Source organism: Phyllobates terribilis, unplaced genomic scaffold, assembly GCF_046119375.1.
Source record: "Phyllobates terribilis strain yellow unplaced genomic scaffold, ASM4611937v1 Scaffold_7__3_contigs__length_470593459, whole genome shotgun sequence".
NCBI lineage: Eukaryota > Metazoa > Chordata > Amphibia > Anura > Dendrobatidae > Phyllobates > Phyllobates terribilis.
Genome location: NW_027362767.1, coordinates 276,867,152 through 276,886,950, shown reverse-complemented (window position 1 = coordinate 276,886,950; position 19,799 = coordinate 276,867,152). Strand labels below are relative to the sequence as shown.

Genomic DNA, 19,799 nt, shown 5'->3' with positions numbered 1-19,799 from the left:
GGAGTGAGTAATGGATATGTCAGTTCTCTGTTTCATCATTGAGCCTGTATGTCTGAGAATGCAACAGACATAGTGATGTCACTACATCGCGTCCTCTGCACCTCTGTAAACAGTGCAGACTGAAGCTGTTGGGTAATGGGGTTAGGTGAGTATTATTTTTTATATAATTTTGCAAGGAGGGGTGGTACATGATACTATGTAAGGGGGCTGTCTGCGGACATAATGCTGTGTAAGGAGGCTGTGTGGGGACACCATTCTGAGTGGGTGGCTGTGTGGGGACATAATACTGTGAAAAGGGGCTGTGTAAGAACATCATTCTGAATGGGGGGCTGTGTAGGGACACAATACTGTATAAGGAGGCTGTGTGGATGGGGATATCAGTGACTGCAGACTTTTGAATCCCCCCAGCGCACGCACTGTGCACTGCGACGATTCGCCGGCTTCTAAGCCGGGACTGGTGGGTACATATACTCTATGCATACTGCCGGCCAGAGTCCGACTAGTGAGCACAGCCTTACTCTATACACTGATATTGACATGGTACAGCTCTAGGACCATCTTCTCCCCTCACACGATGAGCTACTGGGTGGTGAGCACTCACTCTGTGCCACTGTTCTCTGATCTCTAAGGTCAGGCTCTCAGCAGTATTTAATGGTGAGGCATACACACACATCCTTGTGCCCATAGAGCTCCTCCAATCTTCTCCAGCCTGCTCAGACAGTCAGTCTCTTCCTCTGCTACCCCTCTTCTTCCAGGATGTAAAGAGGAGCAAAGGCTGCTGGGAATTGTGGTCCAGGGCATTGCAGCAAAATAAGCATTAATGCCTGCTGCTGTGAATGTCTGCTTGTTCCAAGCTGCAGCAGTCTTTGTTCACAATAATACCACTGCAGGTGTTACAAAAAATTAGTCTATGAGCAAACATACTACATGCATAACTTGTGTAGTAGCATATAGACACAGTAGGCAATTAGATCCACTCCTATCCAAAAATAAAATATCACTAATTCTCATTGATTAATACATGCAAGTGACTACACTCCCCGTGAGAAAGCACCTGTGGGAAACGCGCGTCAGGGCGGTCGTGGTCGTCCCTATACTATACTATGGGTAAGCAGTGAAACTTCATAATCTTGACTTGTATGGTTTAGTTTGGTTTACTTGGGTCAATATCAGACTATATATATGTACGTCAGCCATCTTTAGTATACCATAAGAAGTGAACACGAACACTGACCCTGTTTACTAAGATTTACCATCTCTTTTTTACTTTATCCTTCCTCTTTAAGCCTCATGTTTGTGTATTATGTACATTAAATGCTTTTAATTTTATTTAATAAAATGTATTTTATAATTTATGTGTATGTGGTGTAGTGAATACCTTGGTATTCATATGTAGGTAATTATATTGGAGTAACCCACTCCCCTTATTTTTTCATATACTGATGGAGAGACTGATATCAATATGTCTTTAGCAATAATAAATAATTATACGTTTTCTTTGAATATTTGTATGATTACAATACTCCCACTGCAAGTGTTACATAAAGTTAGTCTATGAGCAGACATACTACACCGAGCGTGACATAAAGTTGCTAACATCCTAATTTTTTTTCCTGGTCAATTTAACTAAAAATCATGGGAAGCAAACAATTTTTTATGCCCCACTGAATAATGAGCCATTAAGATTGTAAGTAATGTTTTTCTATATATGAGAAAAGTGATTATGAACACATTGGTACCATTTACTGTGAACTGTGAAATGATGTTACATCACAATAACACACAATCTCCTCCAGTTTCAAAACTTCTTAACACATCATTCTTTTTTATGGACACTGAAATAAAGTTCCCCAATAATTTATTTAACATTTACAACTGAAATAAAAAAAATGGTTATACTTCATGTGGTATAAGTACAGTATGTATGCTGTAGGAAGGTGTATTATCTATGATTTACATCAGATTAGAATTGAATAAAATAACAATATAGTGGAATAGAGCAAGTGAAACAAAAGTACAACTTTACAATTGTACACAATTATGTGATGTTCAGATTCGTTGCAAAATGTCACACACAGCATAAAACATCAAGTCCCCAACTGTGGTGACCTTGGAAGGGTTGTGCTCATGAATATCCCATATTTTGAAATAGTTAACAAATATTCTTTGTTGCCTGCTATCTAAGAAGAACGAAGAAAAGGGAAGGAAGTGGTATCACTAGAACATTTAATGGATAATATAAAAAAGGAAATTTTCATGTCCTTCTCATTATAGCATGCGACTTTCTGAGAAGAAGAATAGCGGATATCTGGATCATGGGGCAATTTAAGTGGCTTTTTGTGTTTGTCATTTGTTTTTCAGAAGGCAATGGTGAGTTATAAACTTTATGAATTTGCCATCCTTTTTCTAAGGATTGATTTTATGGATATTCCTTTTTTGTGTTTAAAAAAAGTGATTTCTCACAAATTATAAAAAAAAAATGAATGAAATATTTAATACATTAATTATTATTATTATTAGTAGTAGTAGTAGTAGTAGAAGTAGTGGTAGTAGTAGTAGTGGTAGTATATTCAAGGACTACTTTTTTTGGAAAACCTTTCGGAGACTGAATGTCGATTGGACAGTATTCAGTGTGTGGAATCCCTTGTTTTTGGCTGTTACTATGAGTGGACTATGAGTGGGGTAAATGTTCCTTTACATTGTTCAGGATATTTGAAACAGTAGACTGTATACATTGTTAAGCTGACAGCAAACATTTCTCTTCAGGAACGTAACCTGTGTCGGACTGAGGTGGCAAGGGCCCACCAGTAACATTGACTTGGGGGGCCCCCTCTTTAGCTTCATGCAAATACTTTTCATCTTCAAAAATAAAATAATACTCTTCACAGTGTGTGCCTTCTTTATAGCAACCATTCTTAAAAAATCCTCAACATGCAGGTGGTGACACCGACTGGATATATATAGAACCAACAACATGAGTGCTGGTTTATTAGGAGGGAATAAGGGACTTTGTATTTGAAATTTAAGAATACTCTTCATAGAAAACACCCATACCGCATCAGCCAAATTGGAAAGATGAAAATGGAAGACCAGAGCATATGATTGTCAGCAGTAATGTGTTTAAAGAGGATCTTTCACCAATTTTCACATGCTAAACTTGCCACAACATGATAAATTTAATGAAGATCACGTTTTCTCTGTGTTATATGAAAAGACTATGTCTAACCAGGTCACCTATATTTCACTGCTGGCATCTACTATAATTGCATCTATAAAAAAAACAGGGAATAATGGTACCTGGGGTAAGAGGAGAGTACTGTATGTGTCATGCCGCTGGCACACTGTAGCTCTCATCTCACAGCACTGTCATTTCATTCTTACTGTAAGGATACAACAGCTCTGGCAAAGGAAAGCTGCATCTATCCCAGATACTGAAGCATCATTGCCTGATGCCTGGGATAGATGCAGAGTAGTGTGTGTAATGATACGCAGCACAGATGTCCTCCTCCTTGGCTTTTAATCACACTAGTATCAGTAAGATCTATGTGACCTGGTTGTAAACATCAGTCTTACCATATCATACAGAGAAAGCCTGTTCTAAGCTTCTCTGAAGGGGTTTTCATTTTTCCTCTACATGGTGTTGACGGCTTATGCATATAATTGGGTAATGTCACGCAGGAGAAAAAGTGAAGAAGACTCTCCTATTGCCCCTGTGGTTGAAGGGGAAATTATTATATCAACTTTCTAAGCTAATATATCTATGCAACTGAGATGACAGTTGAAAAAAATAAAAATATGTTTTATTAAAATCTTCATGAAATATATATCATTATGTGGCCAGTTTAACATGCAAAAATAGTGAAAGACCCCCTTTAAAGAAGGAACAAGGTATACTGACCAAACGTTTGCTATACATAATCCAATTTTCAATTTGGACTGGAGGGTTACTGTCCATTACTTGAGCATGCATTAAAATGCATTTTTCAAAAAGCTGTCAAGAAGACTATTTTAATAAAGCATCCTGCATTATAAATCAAAATAACTGCAAATAATATATTATTATTTCTTAACATATTAAAGTAGATTTGTCACTAGATTTCACATTACAATCTGCATATGTTATTACATAGACCTCTAAGACCTGAAGGGGCTGCTGTATTTACTTTGAGAAGACCCATCAGAATAGTTGTATTATCATTATGAAAGTTTTTCATTTGATAATTATATTTACCTGAAATGAACATGGCAACCATTATACAAAGACCCCAACATACAGGAGAAGACACAGACTCAATGGACACTTCCCAACTTCTTTGAGTTACTGTATACTGTATAAGTTGAGTTGGACTAAAAATGTTTCTGCAAAGCGGCAAATTTTAAAAAGCAATTATACAGGCAGTCTAACCCTTTGGATTTCCAAAGCACACCAAATTTATCTGGTCAAAGATATCTAGTTATAATGTATGTAGTTTGTATTGTGACAGATCTGCTTGAAACAACATCTCACCCATAAGTGGTCAGAAACTACTATTTGAGCAAACAGCATGGCCAAGTGAAAGAGGAGGTGCTGTCTATGTCTATTGGAGTGACATTTTGGTTGGAACAGGTTGTGAGCACCATGATACATTTGCAGAGCCCCTTATGTGCCAAAATGGTAGAGATATCTCCACAAGTGATTCAAGTTTTTCAACTACACCTTTCAAGAAAGTTTTGTAGTAGTGTACGGTGCAATTTGAACCCATAGACGCATCACAGAATTTTAGAATATTGGGAACTGAAAAATTACATATATTCCATTAAAATGTTTCTTAAGCCCCAATTTTTTCATTTTCACATGAGGTAATAGGAGAAAATGTAATGCATAATGTGTAATGCAATTCCTCCCGAGTACGCCAACGCTCCATCCATAGTCAGAAACTAATGTTGGTGCACAATACAAAGCTCTGAAGGGAAGGAGTGGCATTTTGGATGGCAGATTTTGCTGAAATAGTTGGCAGAGCACCTGAAGAGCCAGGAGGGCAGAAGAACCCCAAAAATGACCTAATCTTACAAACTACACCCCTTAATGAATGCATTTAGAGGAATAGTGAGTATGTTTACACCAGATGTTTCATAAAATTCTAAATCATTGGGCCATGAAGATTGTTTACCACTAAAATGTTGTTTTAGCCTTAGATTTTTAAATTTCACAAGGAGTAATAAGTAACAATGGTCCCATAATATGTTATATAATTACTCTTGAACAAGACTATGTGGAGTTGTACTGTACTATTTGTGAGCACAGTAGAACTGGTTTTACACACTCAACGCTAGGTTCAGATAGGGGCGAGACAGGTTACATGAATTCTTTGGAATCCTGGGGGAACCGTTACTCAGGGCGACCATAGACCATGTGCTGCAGCTTCTCTCAGGCACACAGGGGTATTGACCCTCAGGCACAGACACATAGATTGTTTCACTTGCTGACCAGACACACTTGACAAGAGTCCTCATAAATGGTAGAACAGTAGCATTTAATAAGAAGCCACACAGCCAGTGAAAGTTAAGTCTTATGAGCAACAGGCTCCAGTGACAAACAGTACAGTTTCCTTAGCAGCACAGAAGTTCACAGTCTTCCCAGTAGTACAGGACAGCACAGTTCTAATGCAAAGGCACATTAATGAACACAGCATTCTTTACAGCACAGTGAGATGAAGATGGGTGGGAGGGTTTGCTGAGGGAGATGATCCCTGTGACACCACTTCTTACAGTCCTTATCTTTCTGCTTGACAATACTCTGCACTGTTAGTTCAGGAACTCTACCTGACCTGTGCTTAGCTTCACTCCTGACTTGAATACTTTTCACTTGCAGGGGCGCTTCTGTTAGATGCAGAACACACACACCAACTTTCTCTTCAGCTCCAGCCAGATAGTAAACAACTTCCCCACAATCCCCCTGGGGCTCTGCTAAAACACTCCCCTTCTCCTGTGACTGTGTTAACCCCTCTAGTTACTGGATGCTTCTGGAGCACAACACTTCCTGTCTCATGTGCTTGTGTTACTTCTAATAGTTGCTGAATGCTTTTAAAGCAACAACACTACTTCTGCATGTCACACTGGGAAGGAAGCAGCATTATTTAACTTTTATAGCGTAGATTTACCTGAAAAAAGTTTGTGAGCAAAAACCTCCCCTCAAGTGAGTCCATTTTGGAGATTACACCTCTCTCGGAGATCATCTATGGGTGTAGTGACTATTTTGACTCCACGGTTGTTTTCAAGAAATTAGCGTGCAGTTAATGTCACAGAAGGAAAATGGCAGTTATGCCAGCTTAGTATACAATATCATGCATTGTGACCGGCTTGTGCTTCTAGAGACACCTCATATACCGTTAAGTGGGCACTCCACATTACACATTGATGCTAATTGCTGTTAGGCAGACTGTGGTACTTAGCAGGGATGGGGGCATTTGGGTTTAAGAGCGCAAAATTTGATTTTTTTTTTTAGAGGGAGCTACGTCGCTTTTAAGAACCTTTGTGCTATCAATAACGTGGACAGTCCTTATATTTACAGTGACAGATGATGGACCTAAGTGAGGCTGAGTTTTTTGGGTTGAGTTGAAGTCTTTATTGCTACCATTCTGGAGTACATAACATTTTGGATCACTTTTAAGGCTTGGTTCACATTGATCTTGTGCTCTACACTGAATATAAGTCAGGGTTTGAATTATGTCTGGGTTTATGTCTAAATCTCCAAAGTACATAATTCGGATGGAACCATCGATAGAACAATTCACTGCAATGTGGCTGATGAAGTCACTTTGAAGTCTGTCTGGCCAATGTTCCAGTGGTGACCACCATCTTTTTAGAGGTACACTAAAGAGTGGTTAAGCACACTTTTGTATATACTTTAAAAGATTGAGGAGGCTAAAAGGAGTTTTAATTGACTTTACTATACTGAATGGTTCCATCGGGGTCTAATCTAAATCACATTCTACAGATATTAAAACAGAAACCCTGATGTAAACCTTAGTGTAGAGCACAGGGGCAATGTGAACCTAGCATTATTGCAATTTTTGGCAAAATGGACAAATCAACAGCTGTTCAAAAACTGTGTGCATGTATTTTTTATGCTATTCGTTATGCAGTATAAGCGATTTGAAAACTTTTTTCCTTGGAACAATACAATTAAACTAATACCAGATATATATAGTTTTTTAGGTTTTGGTACTTTCCCACATTAAATATGCTTATTTACCTCCCAATTTAGTTTTTGCATCTCCAAATATTGAGAGCTCTAACTTTTCTATTTTCTACAACCAGAGTTGTGTGAGAGATTGGTTTTCTGAATGATGAGTTGACGTTTTTATTATTAGCATTTTGGGGTAAATAGCATTTTTAGATTGCTTTCTATTCCAACTTTTGAGAGGCAGAATGAAGAAAAAATAGCAATTAAAAAATTGTTTTCATTTTCTATGTTGTTCACCATGTCGTAAAAAAGATAAGGAAACTTTATTTTTCGTCAGTATGATGAATACTAGATTCATGTACATATTTTTTGTTTTGCTACTTTTGCACACTGAGAATAATTTTGATGGAAAAAAAATGTTTGCTTTGCCATATTCTGAGAGAGTCATGCCATTTTTATTCTTCCACAAAGCTAAATGAGAGCTTGGTTTTTGTGAGACGAGTTGTCATTTTCAGTGATACAATTTTTCTTTACTTACAAGTTTTTGATCGCATTTTAATTTACTTTATGGGGAGCAGTATGTTGAAAAAGCAACATTTTTTCCTTGTTTTTTTTGTTCATTTTTATGGTGTTCAATGTATGAGTTAAATAGTGTGATAATTTTATAATACAGGTCATTCTCAATACAACAATAACACATATATTTGTACTTTTTTGTGTTATTTTTGCTATCACATAAAAGATGTGGCCAAACATTTTATTTTTCCACAATTTCTTTAGTTTTTTTTATTTGTGGGGTTTTTTTATAAACATTTTTACAATGTTTTTTATTTCATTTTTAATTTGTTTCTCTATGGTACTTGAACACTGAATAATCTGATTACTGATCTAATGCACTGCAATACTAAAGTCAGAATTACTCAGGACCTACTCACATAATCACCTGGATACATGGCTATTTTCAGTAACACCTTGGAAAATAGCATGTTCCAGTACGTCCAATGTCAGAAAGGGTTAAGGAATCACACGGCACGGATTCTGCACATTTTGGTTGTATCTACCTCTCCCCTTTTTGCTTTTTATGGAATGGCTGCTTGTTTGAAATAGCTACGAACAGTTGCTCGAGTCCCTGACTAAATAGTGAGGTGGAGGTTGCACTGGATATGTGATCAGATACAATTTTGGGCAAGCCAGAACTCTGCTCTGTTTAATCCCTTCATGACATAAGAAGTGCAGAATGACGCCCTACCACCCTCAGGGAAATGTTGTGTGTGAACGCTTGAACAGAACTTTATTACGGATGTTGAGGACTCTGGAAGTCAACAAGACGATGAAATGACCTGAGTTTGTGCCGGAACTAGTGTGGTCATACAGTAACCAGGTACATACCACTGAAGGGTACACCCTCTACACGTTGCTGTTTGGCCATAATGGCCGGGTGAATACTGAGTTAGAGCTTGATCCAGATGAAGATTGTACGAGGTTCCAGGAGAAGAGACACCCTGAAGTGACCCTGGTGCAAGAGACACCATTACAGATAGAATAACACTTGTTATCCTGAGTGAAGCAACCTCAGGTCAAATTGGACTACACATGGTAGGCTGTTCCTCATAGAGTGACAAGGAGAATACACTTCACAAATCTTGTGTATGAGGCTTGACCAGAAGGATAAGACTATGCACCAGGAAGAGTACTGCACCGTACATAACATGCTTCAGCCATATGTGTCCGCATGGGAATCCTGTATCTGCAATGCTCGCAGATGGTGGAGATGACTGGTGGATAGTACTTGAAGTAACACTACCATCCAGAACTAACCCAGAGGATAGACTAGAGGCTGAGCTCACAAGAAGAGTGCCTGAAGGCCTGTATGTCCCAAAGGAAATAAGTCAGAAGGAACCTTGCAGAACTGAGTGTACCAACATTGATGTCCCACCCAGGAGATATGCAGAAAATGATCTTATATTTCAGTATATCATGCAGGAGGCACAGGAATGTGCTTGAATACTGGTGATGCCTGAATCTCACCCTTGGAGCGTCTAGAGCAGGGGTCCTCAAACTTTTTAAACAGGGGGCCTGTTCACGGTCCCTCAGACCATTGGAGGGCCGGAATATAGTTTTAAAAAAAAAACTATGAACAAATTCCTATGCACACTGCACATATCTTATTTTGAAGTAAAAAAAGACAATACAGGAACAAATACAATATTTAAAATGAAGAACAAGTAAAGTTAAGTCAACCGGTATTTCAACAGGTAGGTAACTGTACCCAATAGGCAGCATAGGTCCCCAATAGGCAGGTAAATGTACCCAATAGGCAGCATAGGTCCCCAATAGGCAGGTAAATATCCCCAATAGGCAGGTAAATGTCCCCAATAGGCAGGTAAATATCCCCAATAGGCAGGTAAATGTCCCCAATAGGCAGGTAAATGTCCCCAATAGGCAGGTAAATGTCCCCAATAGGCAGCATAGGTCCCCAATAGGCAGGTAAATGTCCCCAATAGGCAGGTAAATATCCCCAATAGGCAGGTAAATGTCCCCAATAGGCAGGTAAATGTCCCCAATAGGCAGCATAGGTCCCCAATAGGCAGGTAAATATCCCCAATAGGCAGGTAAATGTCCCCAATAGGCAGGTAAATATCCCCAATAGGCAGGTAAATGTCCCCAATAGGCAGGTAAATGTCCCCAATAGGCAGCATAGGTCCCCAATAGGCAGCATAGGTCCTCAATGGGCAGGTAAATGTTCCCAATAGGCAGGCTGTTTCCCCCTTATAATGCCATATGCAGGCTGTCCCCCCCCCTTATAATGCCCCATGCAGGCTGTTCCCCCCCTTATAATGCCCCATGCTGGATGCCACCCCCCATATAATGCCCCATGCAGGATGTCCCTTTCTCACACCATATAATGCCCCATGCAAGATATCACTCCCCTGTCTTTATAATGCCCCATGCAGGATGTCCCTTTCATCCCCATATAATGCCCCATGCAGGATGTCCCTTTCCCCCCCATATAATACCCCATGCAGGATTTCACCCCCCATATCATGCCCCATGCAGGATGTCACCCCCCCATATAATGCCCCATGCAGGATATCACTCCCCTGTCTTTATAATGCCCCATGCAGCATGTCACCCCCCATATAATGCCACATGCAGCATGTCACCCCCCATATAATGCCACATGCAGCATGTCACCCCCCCATATAATGCCCCATGCAGCATGTCACCCCCCCATATAATGCCCCATGCAGTATGTCACCCCCCCATATAATGCCCCATGCAGCATGTCACCCTCCCCCCCATATAATGCCCCATGCAGCATGTCACCCTCCCCCCCATAAAATGCCCCATGCGGCATGTCACCCTCCCCCCCATATAATGCCCCATGCAGCATGTCACCCCCCCCCATATTATGCCCCATGCAGGATGTCCCTTTCCCCCCATATAATGCCCTATGCAGGATGTCACCCCCCATATCATACCCCATGCAGGATGTCAGCCCCCCATATGATACCCCTTGCAGGATGTCAACCCCCCATATAATGACCTATGTCTCCATACATTAAAAAAAAAAAAAATCCAATACTCACCTCACTTCTCACTTGCTGCCGCTGCTCTACTCTGGTCTGGACTCCAGCGTCGCGGCGGCGTTGTCCAGCTCTGCGCTTCCTGTGACGGCACTCGGGAGGACGCGGTGTAAAGAAGTCACCGCGCCCTCTGATCTGAGACGTCACAGGAAGCGCAGAGCAGGAAGACAGCAGATCTGCAGAGGCACGGTGAGAGGCAAGTATCCGCCTGCCGGGGCCCTGAGTAAGCGGGGGGAAGGGTGGGCAATGGCACCGCTCTCCTCTCCTCCGCCCATAGCCCGGCGGGCCGGATAAAAGTCCTCCGCGGGCGGCATGTGCCCCGCGGGCCGTAGTTTGAGGACCCCTGGTCTAGAGTCCCGACAACCTTTCTTACCCCAGGACTGGTGAGTTTAAAGAGAGGCGGAATGTAAGGGAATTGTAATAGCTAATGCAAAAAAAATATGATATGTAGCATTTATGGATAGATGCTGACCTCTATTGGACAGTGACAGCTGGTGTATTCACTTGAAAAATTGTTGGAACAAAAAGACAGGAGCGGAGGCCAAATTGTGTGAGCGGAGCGAAAACTGCACATTCGGATTTATGTTCAGGTTCCCAAGCCTTTTGCGCAAAAATCAGCAAAAGGCGCGAAAATGAACATCCCTAGTTTCCCACGCTGTCATCTCTGTGACAGTGCGGGAAACAGGGGCTGTGGTAGACAGTAACATCGCTACCGCCGGTCACAGTGTTGCGGGATTATGCTGTCAGGTAACAGTGTGATCCCGCAGCTGTGACAGAGACACCAAATCTGCAAGTCAAAAAATACTCAATGTGTGGATGACACTTCACATTTCTCATTCACTTTGGTGCAGAAAAAAAGCGTTTTTGGTGCATTTTTGCATGAGTTTTTTGATGCGTGTTTGTACAGCAATGAATGCTTTTTGGAGCTAAATAAAGATATTTGAAAAAAGAAATGTGGGACATCACTTTAACCCTTGGATTACCGTCGGACCCTGGGTGAGTATTTTCGCTGCGTCCAAAATGCTGCGTTCTAATGCCACACTTGTTTTGTCAGTACATGCGGATCCACCACATGTAATGACATTTCAATCAGTCAAAATCTGCAGAAAAGACTTGCATCTCTTCTACAGAAATTGACATGCTGCGTGTGAGTTTACACAGCGTCAAAGACAAGCACAGTGGGCATGGAATTTCTTTCTTCTTGTTCCCTGGCTATTAGTAACAGCCCACAGCTGTTTGCTTAGACTTTACTGGCTAGATTACGGGGGACCCCAGAAAAAAATTGACAGGGGGGTCCCCTATAAAATCTAACCAGCAAAGGCTAAACAGACAGCTGTGAGCTGATATTAATAGCCAGGGAAGGGGCCATGGATCCTGGCCCCCTCCTAGGATAATAATATCAGCCCTCAGCAGCCCCAGAAATGGCGCACCCATAAGATGCGCCAAATCTGGTGCTTAGCCTCCTCTCTTCCCACTTGCCCTAGTGCGGTGGCAAGTGGGGCAATTGGGTTGGGGTTCATGTCAGCCTTGTATTGGCAGCTGACATGAATCCCAGGTTAGTAATGGAGAGGCGTCTATAAGACACCCCCATTACTAACCCCATTGTCAAGGTTTTGAAATAAACACATGGCCAGAATAAGGTATTTTATTTCAAATAAAAGTCCACATGGTTTTAATAATTTATTAAACACTGTATACTTACCTAACGCCTAATCCCCGAAGCTCTTCTCTCCAGTAAGAAACCAAAAATAAAAAACAACCATATCCCTCACCTGTCCATCATGATAACATAATCCCGAGTGTCCCACAGCGATCATTTGTAGGACAGTCACATCAGCAGTCACTGATGTGAATGCTCTACAAGACAGCTGGCTATAAACTGACAGGAGTGTAATCACTCCTGTGTCAGTGTACAGCACTGAGCTGCAGTGAGTGAGGTCACTGGAGTTCAATCAGCTGAGAGCTCCGGTGACTTCACTTACGGCAGCACTGCTGAGTGGGAATTTTCACACGCAGCAGTAGTGCAGTAAGTGAGGTCATACGAGTTCATCAACACTGAGGGCATCGGGGACAAGGTGTAGGTAAATAATTATTTATTAATTTTAACCTTTTTTTTTTTAACTTTCACTTTGACTGCGCAAGAGCCAGCTGATGGGAGATCACTCCTCCCATCAGCGGCGCTTGCACTGCTTGTTTACAGTGACAGCAGGCGCCGGATAATGGGGGTAGTAGTCCCTTCAGCAAGTACCTATGACCGTGGGTCACTGTCACAGCTGCATGATCACACTGACACCTGACAGCATGATCCCGCAGCCCTGTGACCGGCGGTAGCGGTGTTACCACCGATCACAGCCCGTTTCCCCCACTGACATGCAGATGACGGCGTGGGAAACCACTCATGTCCAGGGCCCTGTTCGGGTTTGTGTTCAGGATCGGGTGCCAGAACACAAACATTTTTTTTGATGTTCGAGTTTAGTCGACAAACCCAAACATCAAAAGGTTCGCTTATCTCTACTGTAGATGACAAGAGAAGGTCGGTGGTGAATAGAACCATCTGTGGCCCACAGTGTGAAACTGAGGCTTGCAGCCTTGTGGAAGTCCCCTCTTCTATGCCCTGTCCTTCAAACCGCACATCCAAGATCTCGCCACCTCTGGCTGCCTCCAACTCAAAAATATTTCCAGGATCCGTCCTTTTCTCATCCTTGAATCTACTAAAATGTTAGAGCATGTGTGGCACCACAGGGGTCCGGTTGCAACAGTGGCATTGCCTCCCTCACAAGGGGTGATGCCATGCCTGGAAGCAAGGAGGGGTCCCCTAATCAGGTATACCAGCATACAACACTTTCCTGGCTCCAGACCAGAAAGGGGAGTTCCTCCCCTTAGCAACTGGGATCTGGAGGCAGGGTTAGTTAAAGTGAGTTGAGAGGAGTTGAAGACAGGACAGGAAGGACCTGGGAAGTGGAGCTGTAAGCCAGCTAACCCCAGAGGAGAGAAGCGCAGAAGAACCGGACACCGGAGTCCGAGGTTGTGGGGCACTGAAGGCCCAGCAGCAGAAACTGGAGGACAGGAGACTGCAGGTCTCCTGGCCCCATCAGACACCTGGCGACACAGCAGCACCATAGGGCCCAGCACCGCCACGTGGGAGCGACACATAAGGAAGGCCTGAGCTGCCTGCCATACGGGTGAGGAACAGACGTTTTACTCAGGGACAAGGGCCGTAGCATAGCTACAAGCAGCAGGGCCAAACAGATTAGCGCAGAGGGAAGGCCTACAACTTCACCTGGCGAGGTGGATCCCCAACTTGCTCCCAGGCCACCCGGACCTCTACTACCAGCTAGTACCTGTGCCCCGGTCTGCTTAACAACCGCAAGTAAAGATGAGAGGAAACCGCCATTAAGTTGTGGACTGGTCATTATCACCTGCACTACACCGCACCAACAACATCTACCCTATAGTATCACTAGATCCTGCCCTGGAGCTAAGCTCTGCCTGTGGAGAGCTGAACCAGCTCTGCTGCGTCACCATCAGCGGCAGAGGATCTGCACCGCAGCGGCGGCCCCATACACCGCCATCGTGACACCCCCAGCACCGACCGGCCCCGCTACCAAGTACCCCACGGCCCAGGGGGCACGTCACATGTCCTCATCATCTCCCACCTCGACTACTGCATTATCCTCTTCTGTGGCGCCCCAGCTAACACTCGCACCTCTCCAGTCCATCCTTAACTCTGCTGCCCGACTAATCCTCCTCTCTCCTCACTACGCCTCTGCTTCTACCCTCTGCAAATCCCTTCTTTGGCTCCCAATTCCCCAGCGTATCCAGTTCAAACTACTAATACAGACCTACAAAGCCTTCCATAATCTCTCTCCCCAGTATATCTCTGAACTAATCTCCCGATATCTTCCAAAACGTAACCTCCGATCCAATAAAGACCTCCTTCTCTCCGCCACACTTATAAGCTTCTCTCCCAATTGCCTCCAAGATTTCTCCCGAATATCCTCCATCCTTACTAATTCTGTGCCCCAAAATGTCCGCCACATACGTAACATTTGGAAGGAACTTTCATCTCTTCAAGAAAGCTAACAGTCTGCACTGACCCTGCTGTCACGTCGACACTACCGGAGCTGCTGTAACCCCCCCAACCTACTGTCTCCATTTCCATTATCCAGTAGCCTGCAAGCCCACAAGGACAGGGTCCTCTCCCCCACTGTACCCGTCTGTCGGTGTTAGTTTGTTCTCTGTAATTGATATTTGTATCCTATAACCTCTTCTCATGTACAGTACCATGGAATCAATGTTGCTCTAAAAATAAATATAATAATATTTTTGAATCATTTGTTATCTACTTTTAGGACTTGTGTGAACATCTGATGTTTTAAGTCAAAATTATGCAGACAAATGAAAAATTCTCAAGGGTTCACAAACTTTCAAGCATCTTTACGGAGGAAAAATATTTAACCAGACACAGGGAATATAAGTATGGAGAAGATGCATCATTCAGCATTAAATTGACATAACCTTGAGAATTCTTTGTAAGGACAATGGGATTGAGTTCTGGGTGAAGGGAGTCTGAAAACCATGTCAGAAATACTGTATAATCCTCTTTAAAGTTCTCTCCTTAGACTCACAAAATGCTTATTTTCATTTTTTGTGCTTTTGTTTTTTTACTTCCCTTTCAATTTTCCCATCAACATAGTCATATAAGTTCTTGTTATTTGCCAAATCAGTTGTAATTTTAAATGACTTTATTCACTTTAAAATGTACTGTACTGAAAAAAATTACGTTTGGAAAAATGGTGAAAAAATGCAATTTTGCCATTGATGTTGGGTTTTGTTTTTACGGCATTAATTATGCAATAAAAATGACCTGGCTGTTATTCTTCAGGTCAGTATAAATACAACTATTTCAAACTTATAAGGTTTTTTTTCTAATTTACTGGTCAAAAAAAATTCAGAGCTTTGTAAAAAATTTTCGTTTGCTGCCATTTTCTGAGATCCCTAACTTTATTTTTTCATCAATGGAGCTGTGAGGATTTAATTTTTGCATTCTGAGCTGGTATTTTTATTGAAACCATTTTGCCATATATATATATAACTTTTTAGCTTATTTTATTGATTTTTTTGTGGGGGGTACAGCTACGGAGAAAAACCATTCTTGCGAGGGTTTTTTGTTTTGAGTTTAATGTATGGTTAAAATAATTTTATATATTGATATATTGGAATTTCACGAATGCGGCAATACCAAATATGTTCTTTTTTCTTTATTTCTAAATGGGAAAAGGTGTGTGATTTAATTTTTTTTTTTATATTTTAATTAATTTATTTAGTCCCATTAGGAGACTTGAACCTACAATCATTTGATTACTTATACAAGATACTGCAATACTAAAATCATTGTTCTCCTATGAAGCTCAGCTTATGGCGCAGCTTCACAGGAGGACTAGGATGGGAACCATATAGGCCTTCAGCAGGCCCCTGTCTGCCATGATAATTGGTCAGCACACCATGATCGCGTTGTGTGATTTAAATGCGCAGTCAGTGAATGACATTTAAATGTTTAAACAGCAGCGATTGGAGCAAGCTTCAGCAGGCAGACGCTGGCTGTGTAACGCAGATGACATCTGCCAAGTATGGTGCGGGCTTAGTTCCTGAGCCAGCTGCTTACACACACTGGGACCATATAACATAATTTTACGTTATGTGGTTGCAAAACTGTTAAAAAACAGACAAATTATTTTACTGCCATGGATTTTCAGAGTAAGGACAACAGTCTTATAGGATCTGATGGATCTGTTAAATAATCACATATACAGGTTTTATTGTGAAATCTCTTTACAGATCCACTTTAAGTATTTCTATCCTTCATACCTCTAATATTTGAGAAGCGCTCTTCCTGAAGGAAGTTTTACATTGGATGTGTTCGCTTGTTGCTTTTTTCCTTGCTGCAGCTGCAATGTGTGAATGCAGCCTAGTTCGAAACTTGCCACTTAGGTAAATTAGCCATTATTGATGATGAGTGTGCATTGATAAAGCTGAGTTGACAATGCCAGCATGTGTCTTTTAACATTAATTTAGATCTTCCTAAGTGTAAATATAAAGTTCCTTGAGTCTTCTCCATTGTGTGAGTCCGTGGAAATCGGACTGCGCTCAGATGACATCCGAGTGCAGTCTTATGTTTTCCACACACCCATAGACTTTCAGAGTGAAATTGCAGCATGCTGAGATTTTTTTGCACCGATAGATTCTGTCAGTGAAAGAAATTGTGCATCGGCACTGCCCCATAGAATTACATTGGTCCAAGAGCTGAGATGAAAGAGAATGTTCTCTGTGCAACAATATATGGCAATCACACTACAGACGAGAAGTAAATTCATTTTTCTTTGCATCACGTCTTTTATTCTTATTCAAAGCAATTTCACATTTTGTCTCCAATCAGCTTCATCTAACCCTTCCTTAATTATGAAGGACATTGTGACAGGAGTACGTGGTCGCTCAGTGGACCTTCCCTGTACTTACACACCCCCAGAATATGAAGTGGATCGGATTGAATGGTCTTTACACTCTGAAGTAATAATTATTCGCATTAAATCACAAGATGATGTCCCACTTACTAAGTTCAGAGAGAGAGTGGCAATATCCAGAGCTCCAGGGGATGTTTCTCTGACCATCAAGAAACTGAACCTAGATGACAAAGGTAATATCAAGTGCAAAGTCACCTGGAAGAAACCTGATGGCACCTTAATCTCTAAGGAAAAGATCACTATTCTTAAAATACTTAGAGGTAAGAGTTCTCATGTTCTAAAAAAAATCTTAGCAATTTCTCAAAGTGCCATTTTCCTGGAAACGAGTTAAAGTAGGCACTAATCACTACTGTATGTGCTGCTGGTAACACCAACCAAATGCAATGTAGGGTGGTAAGACATGAAGACAGCAAGGTGTATACTATAAAATGTAGCCTAAAGGGTATTATGGGGCATATACTTAGCAGTTGGGGCATACACTGTAGCATTTTTATAGAATATTCTATAAAGGTCTGATTTCTGTCTGAACTGTGTGGTCCTGGTCTGTGTTGGCCTGGTCTGTGTGGGCCTGGTCTGTGTGGGCCTGGTCTGTGTGGGCCTGGTCTGTGTGGGCCTGGTCTCTGTTGGCCTGGTCTGTGTGGGCCTGGTCTGTGTGGGCCTGGTCTCTGTTGGCCTGGTCTCTGTTGGCCTGGTCTCTGTTGGCCTGGTCTCTGTTGGCCTGGTCTCTGTTGGCCTGGTCTCTGTTGGCCTGGTCTCTGTTGGCCTGGTCTCTGTTGGTCTGGTCTCTGTTGTCCTGGTCTGTGTTGGCCTGATCTGTGTTGGCCTGGTCTGTGTTGGCCTGGTCTGTGTTGGCCTGGTCTGTGTTGGTCTGGTCTGTGTTGGTCTTGTCTCTGTTGTCCTGGTTTGTGTTGGCCTGGTCTGTGTTGGTCTTGTCTCTGTTGTCCTGGTTTGTGTTGGCCTGGTCTGTGTTGGTCTTGTCTCTGTTGTCCTGGTTTGTGTTGGCCTGGTCTGTGTTGGTCTTGTCTCTGTTGTCCTGGTCTGTGTTGGCCTGGTCTGTGTTGGTCTTGTCTCTGTTGTCCTGGTTTGTGTTGGCCTGGTCTGTGTTGGTCTTGTCTCTGTTGTCCTGGTTTGTGTTGGCCTGGTCTGTGTTGGCCTGGTCTGTGTTGGCCTGGTCTGTGTTGGCCTGGTCTGTGTTGGCCTGGTCTGTGTTGGCCTGGTCTGTGTTGGCCTGGTCTGTGTTGGCCTGGTCTGTGTTGGCCTGGTCTGTGTTGGCCTAGTCTGTGTTGGCCTGGTCTGTGTTGGCCTGGTCTGTGTTGGCCTAGTCTGTGTTGGCCTGGTCTGTGTTGGCCTGGTCTGTGTTGGCCTGGTCTGTGTGGTCCTGGTCTGTGTTGGCCTGGTCTGTGTGGTCCTGGTCTGTGTTGGCCTGGTCTGTGTTGGCCTGGTCTGTGTTGGCCTGCAAATCTATCCACAAGAGTGGCCAATCGAGCATAGAAGTAGGATTTGCATGTTTCTGTATTTCCGGGTGTTTTTAAGGTATTTTTCTCATTGATTTGAATGGGTGAAAAACGCTGCAAAAATGTTCAAAGAAATGACATGCTGCAGATTTGACACTTCTTCGTATCTGCTAGGGAAAAATATGCCGCATGTGCGTGAATATCTCATTCACTTTGCTGTTGTAGTAAAAGGCAAAAAACCTGTCGAAAAAATGTGGGGAAAAGGCGACAGAAAAACACAACGTGTGAATAAGCTCTTTCACTCCATTGAAGTCTATGAGAGAAAAGAAAATTGGCAAGTGAATGCCATTGGCCTTCTACAAATTCATGAGAAAAACCAAGCACAACCTCATAGAAGTCTATGGATTTTCATTTCTGGTTATGATTAAAAAAACATCTGGCTCTTATATGGTCTTAAACTTAGGAAAATACAATCTCAGATGAATAACAATACATAACAAATTATGCCACGTCATTGTTTATTTTTTAAAAATTGGCCAAAATGCAGAAACACTGTGTAAAAAATTAAGTACACCTATGAAGCAATAGCTGGTAAAACCACTTCTAGCAGCATTAACTTAAATTCTTACTAAAAAGCCATTAATTCATCGGTCTCATACACCATTCTGGAGGAATTTTGGCCACACTTCTTCACAACCTTGCTCATGTTCATTGATATCTGTGGACATTAGCCTTTGCACGGCTTTCTTAGGGTCACATTACAACATTGCAATAGGGTTGAGGTATCAACCTTAAGGCTATGTGCACACTGTGCGTTTTTGATGCGTTTTCGCTGCGTTTTTTCCATGTGGTAATGCACCAAAAACACTAGGTAATCCATGTGCCAGCTAATGCAATGACAATCCTGAAGTGCTGTGCACATGATCAGGAATTTTCCGGTGAGGATTGTCATTGCGTTTAAATCTGCAGAATGTCGATTCCTTGTGTGTTTCTGCAGCGTTTTTCACCCATACACTTCAATTGAGTCAGGCAAATTCGTAGCAAAAACGCAGGTATAAAAATATTTTGCGTA

General features: G+C 42.2%; 1 protein-coding gene across 32 annotated transcripts in view; it reads left to right on the top strand.

The window, feature by feature from the left end:
• Positions 1-2,202: 2,202 nt before the first annotated feature.
• VSIG4 (V-set and immunoglobulin domain containing 4) overlaps positions 2,203-19,799 on the top strand; it is a 791,917-nt gene continuing 774,320 nt past the window's right edge. For 10 of the 32 annotated variants that reach the window (XM_073640900.1, XM_073640880.1, XM_073640878.1 and 7 more), the window contains exons 1-2: positions 2,209-2,370; positions 17,189-17,533. In XM_073640900.1, coding sequence (XP_073497001.1) covers positions 2,316-2,370; positions 17,189-17,533 — 400 coding nt within the window. In that variant the 5' untranslated portion in view covers positions 2,209-2,315. Of the gene's footprint in view, positions 2,371-17,188; positions 17,534-19,799 lie in introns of all 32 variants that reach the window. The other 22 variants (XM_073640876.1, XM_073640881.1, XM_073640882.1 and 19 more) reach the window with 8 other exon arrangements.